This window comes from Ovis canadensis, chromosome 9 (assembly GCF_042477335.2).
Source record: "Ovis canadensis isolate MfBH-ARS-UI-01 breed Bighorn chromosome 9, ARS-UI_OviCan_v2, whole genome shotgun sequence".
In the NCBI taxonomy this organism is placed as follows: domain Eukaryota; kingdom Metazoa; phylum Chordata; class Mammalia; order Artiodactyla; family Bovidae; genus Ovis; species Ovis canadensis.
Window position 1 is genome coordinate 47720571 of NC_091253.1, and position 14261 is coordinate 47734831.

At 38.9% G+C, this 14261-nt stretch overlaps 1 protein-coding gene across 1 annotated transcript; it reads right to left on the bottom strand.

Moving 5' to 3' along the window:
• Window positions 1-795: 795 nt before the first annotated feature.
• On the bottom strand, window positions 796-11033 carry CYP7A1 (cytochrome P450 family 7 subfamily A member 1). Its single transcript, XM_069600076.1, has 6 exons — window positions 10823-11033; window positions 8390-8630; window positions 6612-7189; window positions 4850-4980; window positions 3231-3406; window positions 796-2416 (listed from the first exon to the last, which is right to left on the bottom strand). The coding sequence occupies exons 1-6, from the start codon at window positions 10900-10902 to the stop codon at window positions 2117-2119; spliced, it is 1506 nt and encodes a 501-aa protein (XP_069456177.1). The 5' UTR covers window positions 10903-11033; the 3' UTR covers window positions 796-2116.
• Between the last annotated feature and the right edge of the window lie 3228 nt (window positions 11034-14261).

Consider the following 14261-nt stretch of genomic DNA (forward strand, 5'->3'; position numbering starts at 1 on the left):
GCTGCAGTCCATGGGGTCGCTGAGGGTCGGACAAACTGAGCAACTTCATTTTTACTTTTCACTTTCATGCATTGGAGAAGGAAACGGCAACCCACTCCAGTGTTATTGCTTGGAGAATCCCAGGGATGGGGGAGCCTGGTGGGCTGCCATCTATGGGGTCGCACAGAGTCGGACACGACTGAAGTGACTTAGCAGTAGCAGCAGAAACCAAAAAATTCATGTGACTTGCATTATTGGGTTGGTCTGGAATCAAAGGAGATCCAACCAGTCCATTCTAAAGGAGATCGGTCCTGGGTGTTCTTGGGAAGGAATGATGAAACTCCAGTACTCTGGCCACCTCATGGGAAGAGTTGACTCATTGGAAAAGACTCTGATGCTGGCAGGGATTGGGGGCAGGAGAAGAAGGGGACGACAGAGGATGAGATGGCTGGATGGCATCACCGACTCGATGGATGTGAGTCTGAGTGAACTCTGGGAGTTGGTGATGGACAGGGAGGCCTGGCGTGCTGCGATTCATGGGGTCACAAAGAGTCGGACACAACTGAGTGACTGAACTGAACTGAACTGGAACCAAACCCATTATATCTCCAGGATGTGTCTATATGAATATATTAGGGAATCATATTAGAAATTAAGTCTAAAACAAATTTTTTGTAAAAGGGGATTTTGTTAATCTTGGTCCACATGTAAATGAGTTTAATTTTCTTGATATGAAAAATAACTTACACGGGAGATAATCCCATGGTTATATTATTAATAAATTCAATTACTAATAAATTAAACAAATAGAAAGATTTAAAATCTTTAATGAATTTTATAAAGTATGGAGGAGATTTTTGAGTGAATAATTATTTTGCTTTTTCTATGAGATGAAAAATGAGCAAAATTGTTGTAACTTAGTAGGTGATCGCTTGAAACATTTAGAATACTTAATTTAAAACAAAAATTCACACTTTTATTTCTGAAAAGTGAATCATTTCAACATTAGCAAAGATTACAATATATCTTAGTATTTGTAGTGCAAGGAAAAAGTTAAATATAATTTATAATATATACATAGAGAAATATCAGTAAAGTATTACAGTTCATAACTCCAATACTTAAAATATTTCACTAAAGCACTGTTGTACACAGTAGCTGAACACTATGCTATAGCCTAAACTATATTTCCTTCAGTTACAACTTGTTTAAAGATAAAAAGTTTTCAAATAAAACACAATGCCAATTTAATGAATTCTTTGCAGTTTCATATCTAAAACTTTCAGATGGTCATTATCATCCAATTTTAATTTTAAAATATATCACATGAGAGCTACATTCTTTTCATAGGTGCATGTTAATAATATCAGAACAAAACCTGCCTTTCCTGGAAAAAAAATCTTCCAATTAATATGAAATCTAATAAAAGTGTAGGTAAAATGATTGAAACCTGACACAGATATTACAGTTTCCAGCAAAAATAAATTAAATATAAAGAGAATATAGTAAAACCATCTTTAATGTTCTCAAGCTATTAAGACAGTCATTTTAAAAGCCATGAATACTAGATATAAGGAAAGCTGAAAAAAATTTTTATTAAAAGGCATGATATAATCCTTTAAAATACCCTCTGTAATATACATCTATACCCAAAGAGCCCCATATCTGATCAGAAAGTCATGCATTTTCACTAAAACGTGAATGTGTACCTTTTGCATAACCATGGGAGGTTTATATAAAAATAAAGCAGTTTCCTTAGGAAAACAAAAAAAGAAGAACTTTTGCCAAATATTCTGGGAAAAAAACAAGCAAACAAACAAACAAAAAAGACTTTTTCCTCTGAAAATAATAAAGTTCAGTCCCTGGCAATGTGAACACTCCACAGACTTATTCAAATGAAAACAAATTATTGTGTTTCTAGAAACTCGTTTGTTTTGTTTTTCACTTGCAGAGTCTGAATCAGCATCTGGAAACCGTCACCAAAATGTTAAGATTCACAAGCAAGCACTGGTGAGCAGAACGAACCTGCTGCACCGTTCCACTGCCACTAAACACGTCTGTCCACAGGGCACTGGTGAGTGACAGCGCGCCGCAGCCTTGTAACAGCATCAGGGGGCCTCTTTCTCCAAGCATATGTTCACGAATGTTTGAATTTATATCTAAACTCAATATCATGTAACGGTGGTAAAATGCCCAAGCCTGCCCGGGATTGGTCCAAAGGTGGACATTTGACACAGCTCTCCACAAGCTCTAGTTCGAAATAGGAAAGCATCAGGATCAAAAACTGCTTGATTTCCTGGACAGCAAATAATCTTCCAGGACATATAGTGACTCCTGACCCAAAGGGCATGTAGTAATACTTTAACTTGAGTCCATTACTGTAGAAGGTGGTCTTTGTCTTCCCATTTTCATCAAGATAGCGATCATATTTAAAAGTCTGCAATAAAGAAACAAAGGAAACAAATGCATAAGCTAGTTTAAAAAGAATCTTTTTCTGAATCTGGAAGTTCCAAAGAGTAATTTTCTTTTTTAATCCAATCTATGAGTAACATAGCAAATACCCCACCTTGAATCAGAAAGTAATAAGAAATAGGAATTTAAAGAGAACTGAGGGGAATGGAAGAGCTTTATACCTCCCATCCCACCTGGGTGACTAGTTCCTCCCTCCCTTAGGCAGAACGAGAAAGAAGGATTTAGATCAGAAATTAGAGGAGTCAGTATATTAGCCTCTAATTTCCTAGACTTGGGAAGAGGCACATTTTAAGGAAGGAAGGATGCAGCTTTATTATTGCAACTGCAGATATAATCTATTAGAGATTGTTGTTGTTGATATTTAGTCACTAAGTCATGTCTCACTCTTCTGCAACATCATGGATTGTAGCCCAAAAGACTCCCCTGCCCTTGGGATTTCCCAGGCATGAATACTGGAGTGGGTTGCCATTTCCTCCTCCAGGGGATCTTCCTGATCCAGGGACTGAACCTGCCTCTCCTGCATTGGGAGGTGGATTCTTTACTGCTGAGCCACCAGGGAAGCCTCTAGTAGAGATATGATGGCAAATACCAAGAATAAAAATTAAAATTTCAGCCATCATCCAAATTCTCCAAAATATAACATGAATATTTGACATTAATAAAAGAGACAATCCCTGTGATTTCCATGATCAAATGAATTCTGCAGTGGTAAATTTCCTTTTTATTTCAGTCTGGATACACATCACCGGGACACTGAACTTTGATGAACAGTCACTTACCAAAGGGTCTGGGTAGATTTCTGGATCTAAATGCATTAACTGTGGATAAAGAGCTATGATGTCATCTTTGCGGATATTATAGGAACCATCCTGGAGGTGCAAAGTGAAGTCCTCTTTAGCCGTACGGATGTTGAGGGAAGCACTGGAAAGTCTCAGAGACTCCTTGATGATACTGTCTAAAGATTTTAAGAGGAATAAAGGAGGAGAGAAAAGGAAGAAGAAAGAACAAAGTATTTATAAAGGCCATGTAATCTAGAGTCTGATATACCCCTAGCAGCCAGTAACACAAACCTAAACAGACTAGGGGAAGCTGGCCAGATCCAAATTTCTCAAACTTTTTTATGTGCTGTGATCAATGAGTCAGTTGTGCCTAGTGTATTTTTAATCCGATAATCTGAGTTATAATCTCTTGATATAATCTTGATCATCAATGGAAACTAGACTTTCATAATTTTACAGAAAAATAATCTTATTTCTACATGATACTAGACATCTAATAATTGCAAAAAATCAGTTAATAACTTTTATGTGAATTATTCAAAGTTTATCACTTTTGATATTTAATATACTAATACTTTTATATGGAAATATTTGTTCAAGATGCAGCTTCACTTCGGTGTTTATGTTGCTGTTGCTGCTGCTAAGTCGCTTCAGTCATGTCCGATTCTGTGTGACCCCAGAGACGGCAGCCTACCAGGCTCCTCCATCCCTGGGATTCGGTGTTTATAAGAACCTGTACTTATCATTACACTGCCTGGGGTTGTGTGAGTACACCCTGCATTCTCGTAGGGACATAAAGGGACACAAAGAACATGCTGAGAATAGCTTAAATATGATGAGACCTTCCAGTCTCTGTCCTTTTAACTGTCATGCTTTAAGTGCTCATCACACAATTGTGCATAAAATCATAGCATGTTAGCACTTGATTTCACAAATGAGAACATAAGGCCCCCAAAGAGTCGGACATGACTGAGCGACTGAACTGAACTGAAAGTGAAATGACATGTCCGAGGTCTCCACAGCAAATCAGAGCCCTCCCATGGGGCCCGTGCTTCTTCCGTCCCTGTCTCTTCTGCTAGGACACACTGCCCCTGAAAGCATACACTGGTTTCTTGCCTCTAAAGAAACATAACAAAAGCAAGAGAAAACTTTTTTCTTACTTAAAAACATAGTACTTCTGTATTTCTATAAAATCCAGAGAATCAAACATTTTTCAGTGAAATAACTGTCCACCCCATCTTCCAACCCATGCAGCTAATTGTGGTTTCATGGTGGTACCTTTCCCCCTTTCGTTTCATGCACACGAATAATGTACTGACTATAAGAAGAATGGCAAAAGCAGTAACAAGCGAGGAAGTGCAGAGAAGAGCTTGAGAGTATAGGGTCAAGAGCTCCATGTCAGGCTGTCACTGGTTCCTCCATCCCATCCCAGGCTGTGACGTAACCTCTAAATGCCTGTCTCCTCACTTGTTATATAGAAACAGTACTAGTCTCCAGGCATAGGGTTGCTGGAGGGTCAGATGGGACATAACGCCTGCAACAAGTAAGTGTGTGATGTGAGCTGATGACCGCTGGTAGGAGGACACAGAAATTTACATGTAACACGCACACAAGCACACCTAGCACGGGCATGTTGTCCAGCTGTATCTGATTCAGATGAACAGGACTGTCGTCAAAGCTAACTTTCTGACCAGCGTTCTCTAGTGTTTTATTTACTTCTTCAGTGGCCGCTTTCATTGCCTCTGGGTTTCTATGAAAAGTTAAGAGAAAAGAAAAGATGTACAGAGCATAAGCTTTTTCTGTACCAAAAAGTCTGCAAAAAGGCATTTCCTCCTTCTTTTAATCAGATACAGGTCAAGATACAGAGACGGTGATAAAGGGACATTCTCATTTATTTTTTACTCTGTTTTATAGTTGTGCTTTTTCAATATTTTTATAGTTACTCCAGGTCTTAGTTGGGGCATGTGAACTCTTAGTTGTGAACTCTTAGTCCCTGACCAGGGATCGAATCTGGGCCCCCTTCCCCGGAGGAGTATGGAGTCTTAGCCATGGACCACCAGGGAAATCCCTGTAGTTTTTTAAGTCCTTGGATATCAGCAAGAACTGATGAAAGGGTCTCACTACGTAAAAGTAAAACTTTGGTCAGACTTTTAAATAAGTGATTCTAATAAGGATTAAATGATCAAAGTAGTCATTACATGGCAAGTGAGAGAGAAAGTTGCCTCCAAGATAACGATTCTAAAGTACTAGCTAAACTGCCAAAGGAAATTTAAATTTACTCTTAAAATCCACTTGTATGGTAATTTATTCCTCTGACACTTGGACCTCTGAAATGAATGCGACTTCATTTTAGGGCACTGACCATTCACTGGATCCTCAGCGCATGGTGAGGTGTCCATGGAACAGGATCGCAGTTAACTAAGTCTCAGAAACATCTGATTGATGTCTTTGCATGACTATCAGGAAATGGCTACTATTACTATAGAATATAAAATTGCTGTTGTAACCTTGCTGTTAATATGTGAATTTACTCCAGACAGAGCTTTCTGAAGTAAACATTTTAGAAGACATTTAATCTTTGAGACAGATGAGTTTTTTATCTGAAATTAAAAAAAAAATATTTTAAAGACATAAAATTAGCAGCCCTCAACAGAACTTTGGCATTCCCAATCCAATTGAATAGTAACTTTGTGTCTGTGAAACATCCAGTTTAACTGGAATAATTCAATAAAACATTTGAATGTCAAATTCCTAAAAGACTAACCTTTGGGAAAGAAGTCACGTTATGCAAAGTTTATGTCGCATCCAAGTTTTTTTTTTTTATATACAGTGTTTAAAAGGCAAAATCTAGCTAAATTCCATCAATAACAGTATATTATGATTGATTCATAGGTATTAGAGTTGGTCAAATAGTATTACAGCAACCGCTAACTGAGTGAAAAAGCAGCTAATGTAGGCAGGCTGAAGTGGCTTAGCAAGCATGCACGCACTGTCCTTTTTGCTGACAGTACATCAGCAATCACATAAGGATATTTTTATGATTATAAAGACCAAATTCATGCACTTAAAGAGGCGTCGTGAAGAACAACCTGGCCTTAAGGAGAAGGGCTCTGGGTGCAGACAGCCTCATTGACCCTGTACCAGTATGTTCCTTTCCCCAGGACGATCAGTCTCTGCTTCTAGAAGGTGTGTTTAGCAGTCACAGCTGTTTTTAGAGGATCAGATAAGCCGATGTAACTATTGAACATTTACAAGGGTAAATGCCACATTCATGATTGACAGCATGAGAAGGTACCATGAGTCTTTTTTTTTTTTAGTTACAATGGTTGAATTTCTGCTTTCAACTAAAATAAAGAAATAAATGGATAATCTGCTGATTACCTAATCATTTGAAACAAGCTCCAGAAAGTGGCTGGAATGGTGTTTGCTTGTGATGCCCAGAGGACTGCGAGGAGTGACTTGGCTCTCTCTGTGTCATCTAAGGTGGCGAATGTGTCATTCAGAAACCTGACCAGCTCTGAGATGTGGTCTCTTTCTCTGAGCTTCTGGAGCCTCAAGCCCTCCGTCAGCTTCTCCCGGGCATAGTGTCCTGTCTTGAACACATGGATGGGGAAGCCAGCCACCAGGGCGGGAAAGATTTTGTCAAATTGCTTGAAGTTGTCCAGGCTGTTTTGAATGAGTGCCTTTTGGGCATCTTGCCCTGCGAGATCGCGGCCAAAGAGTGTCAAGTAGCCAGCTTCGAACATGACCCTGTAGCAGAAGGAGTACATCCCCTCGGTCACCCAGGCAGGCGTGGGGGGCTGTGGTGACCCCTGGGGTCTCAGGACAAGCTGGAGGTTTCCCATCATGGCTTCTGTGAGGGAGCTCAAGGCGTCACCCTGCAGGGTCTTGATGATAGTTTTGCTTATGTTATCAGTGGTGTTTCCATCACTCGGGTCAATGCTTCTGTGTCCAAATGCCTGATGGGAAATGAAATGTGGGGGAAAAAAGAACTTAAGCCTGACCCAGGACTAGTAAATGAGGATGGCATGGCAACCCACTCCAGTACTCTTGCCTGGAGAATCCCATAGACAGAGGAGCTTGGCAGGCTACGGTCCATAGGGTCACGCGACTGAAGTGACTTAGCTACAGGACTGGTAAACAGCGTGATTCTTTCATGATTCTCTACTTGTTAAAAAAGGGGAGGAGAAGGGAACCAGCCTTCCCACCTGAAATTTCATAGCAGTTGTATTTGAAATACTACTTCAAATAAATGGCCAAATCACATCCTTCAAGGCCAACTTTAAGTCCCAGATTATCAGTGAAACTTCCTTCACAATTACTCTGCTCTTCTCTTTCTTATTTTTCTATGCTTCTGCATTTATTTGCATGTTAATTTGGTATTAATCAAGAGTGTTTCTTTAAAATGTTTATTTATTTATTTGGTTGCACTGGGTCTTATTTATTTGGTTAGAGTACATGGGAACTCTTAGTTGAGGTATCTGTGACCTAGTTCCCTGACTAGGGATCAAACCCAGGCCTTCTGAATTGGGAGTGCAGAGTCTTAGTCACTGGACCACCAGGGAATTCCGAAGAATTTTTTTTTAATCATGGGTTCTTTTTCATATTCCTTGTAGATATATCTTAACCAGATTTTAAGTTACTTAGGGGCAGAGACCAGGTCTAATATTTCTTTGCAGAAACTCAGTTAATATTGATTTATTTTGCTCTGTAAAAGAGCCTTTTAAAGTGATGCCAAAATATCTGGACAATTCCTTAACAAAATTAAACAATTGTGTGGCATGAGTGTGGTAAAACAACTATTGAATGTTAAGTTCCCACATGTGCTCTGGGTGTTGTGTAGAAATTATTGACATGAGTGAGTTTTTAAACTGTCTTATACAGTACCATCTAGTCCAGTAAAACATTTAGTTTTTATTTCACCCTCCTAAACTGGTTAGAAAATGACAAATCTATACCCATTTCAACTTTTTAAATGGTTAGTACCAAGAGATTATGTCCAATTTGGCTTATTGTGTTTCTAAGAATCTTCATGTAAGGGTAGCTCTCTTCAACATATCTGTCTTTAAATTGGAGTACATCAGAATGATTAAATAGATTGACATAGAAAAGGTAGAAAATAAACAAGTCTAATGTTATGTAAATGCAAATCTGGTTACCTTTGCAGAAGCAGTAAAGTGAAATTTTTTCCAATCAAAGTATTTTCCATGGCACAGTACTTTATGATATGACAAGGGATTTGTGATGAAGTGGACATAGTTTCCCATCAGTCTGCAGGTGAAAACATGACCGTGTTTCCTTTGATTCGCTCTGAGGAACTCGAGAGGATTGGCACCAAACTGCAGAGCACAACCCAGATACGGAATCAGCCCATTCTCCAGAGGTGGTTCGCCCATCTGCCTGTGAGAAACAGAGATGGTAAATATGGAAAACTGTACATAGTTCTTTGTTTATGTTTGTTTATATTAAGTTTACTACCACTGATGTCAAATTTCGAACTCTATAGTTTATTGATATTTTTTTGGTTGGTGAGGCCCTGCTTCTTTACTAAAATAATGAGTCATCTTAACTTAGTAACATGATATGTTGGTTAAAATGATAGGTAAATCCATCCATCCATCCATCCACCCATCCATCCATGCATCCATTCAGCAAACACATATGTGTATGTGTGCACACGTGTGTTTATGTACGGTATGCTCAATCATGTCCGACTCTTTTGCAACTCCATGGACTGTAGTCCACCTGGCTCCTCTGTCCATGAAGTTTCCCAAGCAAGAACGCTAGAGTGGGTTGCCATTTCCATCTCCAGGAGAATCTTCCTGACCCAGGGAATCAAACCCACATCTCTTGCATCTCCTGCATTGGCAGGGGGATTCTTTATCCCTGCACCACCTGAGAAGCCCTTACTGAATGTCTAATATATGCTGCTCATTCTTTCCAATCATGAGGATAAAAGGGTCAACCAAGGCCAACAAGAATTTTGCTCTCAATGTAGAAATGAAATTACATTGTAGTGTTTATATTTGTTTCTAAGCATTGTTTGCCTGAGTATCTCAAAATGTTTTATTTTATTGTCTTCTCTAAAGGTATATAGCATACTGAACGACAGAAAGGATTGCAGAATTGAAGTTTTTAAAAATCTTCATAGTTTAAACATTTTATTATTCTGTAATGATAGTTGAAGAGGGAATCTGAGAAATTAACACATTATAGAGTGAAATTGAATAAGATAGTCATTGACATGGTTGTTGATTATAATTTAGTGCTCTTTCTTATAATCTAGCATTATAATTTAATGCTCATGCTATTTTAAATGTTTTTATTTAATAAAATAAACATTTATTTTCCAACAGAAACCACTCTCCCTCTTTGTAGAATAATATAGCATAAAATAATGATTTTTATTTTCATAGTTTGCAGGTAAGTAGTTTAATTAAAAATAGAAATTACCAAGCCTGAATTAAAATACTGAAAAGGAAAAAAAAAAAAAAAACCTGTTAAAAGGTGGACAACCCATAGCAGCCTACATAGCTGAAGATATGCAGTGGGTAATTCTGTTTTGGAGACTGACATAGTCAAGAATATTTATATGCCCTCCCCCAAATGCTCTTTGAACCAATCAGAAGTTAAATAATTATGGTGGATGTATCTGACTTTATTGTATTTCTTCAACCAGTTGTAAATGATGCACACAAATAAGTAATGTCTCATGTATTTGGCAGTTTCCCAATTCACCATGATTGATTATCATTAGTAATAGTAATAGAGTCTTAACACTGATGTTAAGGGGACATGGGTTTGATCCCTGGTCTGGGAAGATCCCACCTACCAAGGAGCAACTAAGTCCACGTGCCACAACTGCTGAGCCTGTGCTCTGGCTCCAGCGAGTCACAACCCCTGAGTCCACACTTCAGGAGTCACAACTCCTGAAGCCCGCGCAGTTTGAGCACCAAAGCCCGTGCTCCACAACAACCACTGCCATGAGAAGCCTGGGCACTGCAACAAAGAGTAGCCCCCACTCAGCACAGCCAGGGAAAGCCCTAGCAGCAGCAAAGACCAAGTGAAGCTAAAGCTGAATGAGTAAATACAAGGAAGCTTAAAGAAAGAGCAGGATGCTCACTGCAGGCTCTACGCTCTTGTCCAACTTAGCCCGAGTGTGTATGCAGTGCACAAGAACTAGCTGAAAAGAGAACATTTGTTTAGTCAGAGCATCTATTTAACCTACAAGATAGCAACTGCGGATCCCACTTACCACGTCTATCCTTATTCATCCACACTTTATATGCACACATGGGCACACAGACATATGCACACACACAGATCTTACAAAGTTTCTGTCAGTGATGTTTAACAAGTTTGTCCATTTTTACATTAAGACTAATATATTTCAATACTAAAAAGGAAACATTGCCATTATATCTCTTGTGAGATCTAATAAAAAAGATACTTAAAATTTTTTTTAATTTAAAAATATTAAGGAAGAAAATGCCAGCATTTGTAAGTACAGAAAACCAACTGTATGGTATAACAATGAAAGTTAAATAACTTTAAATAAATGAACAAAAATGCAATTTGAAGATAAAACTTACCTTCTTCTCATTCCAAGAAGTAGGTATAAACAACAGCACACTGCTATAACAACCCCCCAGATCAAAGAGAGGCTCATCATTTTGCAAATCTAATGTGAAACCTCGGAGGAGGAGCGTCTGCGATGAGAAAGGTAAGGACGTAACAACAGACTCCAGCTAGACTTTTTATACACGGTAAGATGCTTCACTTGAGTGATCAAAGCAAACAACCATCCCTATTAGGTAAAAAAATAAAATAAAATAACTGGCCTTGAACTAAGTCCACAAGTATCAGAAGAGGTTCCAAAACAATCAGAGGCCTGCCATACTTGATAAGTTGAAGGTCACTCAAACATATGTTGACTTAACATTCAGACCTGGGAATGACAGCCAGTATTACAAATTTAGTACGCTTATGAAAAGAACAAATAAACCTGTTCAAGATGAACATATCAAATAGAGATGTAAAATATAATAAGGCAAAGAAAAGTAAGTACAAGTTATCACTAAGCTAATGATTTGATCTTGTTACCTTTAAAAAGAAATCAACTTAAATGATTTATGAGAGAGAGAGCTGTAAAGTTCAAAGGAAAGAGAACTGAGTGAAATGTTTCTGCTGCTTCACGTTTCAGTGCTTTTACAGAAGCATGGGTATTTTACTATATATAGTAACATGTTGCTTACCTATCACCCTCAAGAAAGAAAGTATCCCACAAAAATTCATCCTCCAGCTAAACACAGTCTAGTGTTTCAAGTCTTTATTAAATTTATGACAATATTCCTTCTGTTTTATGTTCTAGCTTTTTGGCACGTGGGATCTTATCTCCCCGACCAGGGACTGAATCCAACCCCCTTGCACTGGAAGGCGAAGTCTCAACCACTGGACCAGCAGGCAAGTTCCCCACAACACAGTTTATCTTAAAGCATCAAAACTTTATCAACCACTTCTTTCTAACTGAAAATAGGTTTATTAATTTTTCTGATTGTTAAAGAAGTATAGCTTAATTTCAAATAATTCAAGACTAACTGAAACGTATCTTAGTAGAAAGGGAAAGTCAATTCATAATTTACCTCTGCCACACCTCCCCACTCAGAACTGTGAACTGTTTGGTGTGTATATCCTCCCAAACTTTATTTCTTTGCACATTTATGTAGTAATTGAACGTCTATTTTGTACTAAGAACTCTTTAAAGGTTTTCTGACTATAGGTATTAAGAAGATGGGCTGATTCCCTGCTTTAATGAAAGCATTATTTTAGTCCAGAGACAGATAATAAAATATAAGACATAAAATGAGGCAAAGTGCAGAGAGCTATCAGGGCATGAGAGCAACTGTAGGCGTGGTGACTTGCTCCTCTGAGATCAAGGGATTAGCCAAGACAAAACTAGAAAGACGAGAAATCCAAGAAGAAAGAGCAAATGCGGTAGTCCTGAGTTAAGGATGAACTTGGTCTATCTAAGAACCAGAAAGGGTGTAGGATACATTGGAGCAGAGTGAATGAGGGGAAGCTTGGTTAAGATGTAAGACAAAAGACAGTCAAGAGCTCGGTCACATACAGGACGCTTGAGAGAAGCGAAAGAGAGTTTGGAGGGCGGCAGATCAAAACAGTGTCTTCAGCTACACAGACTGCTGTGTTGTCAGGTTAACAACTGAACTTGAGTTTGAAACAAGGGATAACAGTCAAAGGTGGAAATAGGAATCACAAGTCATCAGTTTGAATGGTGTTTAGAGCCCAGAAACTATATCGTATCACCTTGGGAGACAATGTGAAATTGAAAGCTGTGAGTCATGACTGAGTGACTCTTAGCAACCCTTTGGACTGTAGCCTGCCAGGTTCCCCTATTCTTGGAATTTTCCAGGCAACAATACTGGAGTGGGCTGCCATTCCCTCCTCCAAGGGATCTTCCTGACCCAGGGTTCAAACCCAGGCCCCCTACACTGCAGGCAGATTCTTTATCATCTGAGCCACAGGAAAGTCCAGGGAGACAATTAAGCCCAAGAAAAGAATAGAATCCAACACCAGACCCCAGAGCAGTCCATTTCTTGGGATCAGTCAGAGAGTGACGAAGAGGAGATGGGGAAGAAACAGTAGGAATAAAACCGAGAGAATACAGTGTCACAGGAAGAGGAAGATGCCCTTGAAGAAAGATGAGTACATCACAGGCTACTCTAAGGTCAAGGAAGAGGACAGAGAAAGGACCACTGGATTTGACAACGAGGAGATAGTTGGTGAGTCACACATAGACACACATGCAAAGATGGGATTCCATTAAAGACTTTATATAGCACAAAAAAATGAATATCTTGAATGTTTCCCATGACAACACACATCTGTATGTATTACATCTGTATCTGTAAGATCTCTTCATTTTTGTTCTGTGTGTATAGTCTTCCATTGACTAAATGTACTATTATTTAGTTAACTGATTCTCTACTGGTGGGTACTTGGTTTCCAGTTCTTGGCTACAGAATCCATAGATTCATTTCATGCTTTTTTGCCTCCTTGAGCAGAAACTACAAATATTTTCTCATGGGGGATTTGTGATCATAGTTATGAATATCCACCATTCTGTGGCAGTACATAGGCTTTTCAGTCCATTTAGATATTTTTAGAGCATTGCACCCATTAAATACAGTTAGACTGGTGTGCCTTTTTAAATTCCTGTGTCTGTTTTCTATATGACTCATTAAAGGTGAAACCTTTATATTAGCTGGCCTGTCACAACAGAATGTCACAATCAGAGTCAACACCAACCTAAGAGCCAACCAGTTTAACCCTTGGGAGTTACCTCTCAAGCAAACAAATGATAAATGTGGAAAAAATGGCACTTGGGGCCTCTAGAAATTATCTGAAGTTTCCAGTGCATTTATAATTTTGTCAAAATTAGAATGTTTTCAACATGCTAAAGGAAAAGTACATTCCCAACTCCAAGAAAATGTTCTTAACGCCTTGTCTTCCCCATTCCCTCTCAGCACACCGCGAAACTCCATTCACATATAACCTGGATTCCCTTTAGCCTCATCTGTTCTTCCTACTTCTTCTCTCACTGTCCCTCTTCTAGACAAAAAAGCCCAGGACACACAATCCCCCTTTTCTTCAGTGGGCTGAGGAAAAGCAGAGACACAGATGTCCATGTTCGTATTTTTCTTTGTGGTTTACATCTTCCCTCTAGGATGTCACTTCTTTCTACTGTCCTGTCCACACAAGGATCCGTCACACCCCTAACACGCTATCTCTAATCTGCCAAGTGGGGACTGAGATGCTCCTTATGTCATCACAACTATTCACGGGTTGCAGGTAAATACCTGCAAGGTCTCCTGAGGAGTCAAGCACATTAAGTTTCAGGCTTGGGTGCCATGGCATCTCAGTGCGACTAGCACAGTGATCAGAGTATCAGAAAATAAGCAAATGCCAGCTGAATTGGAAAGTCATTTACTTACTTTTTTATTCTGTGCTATG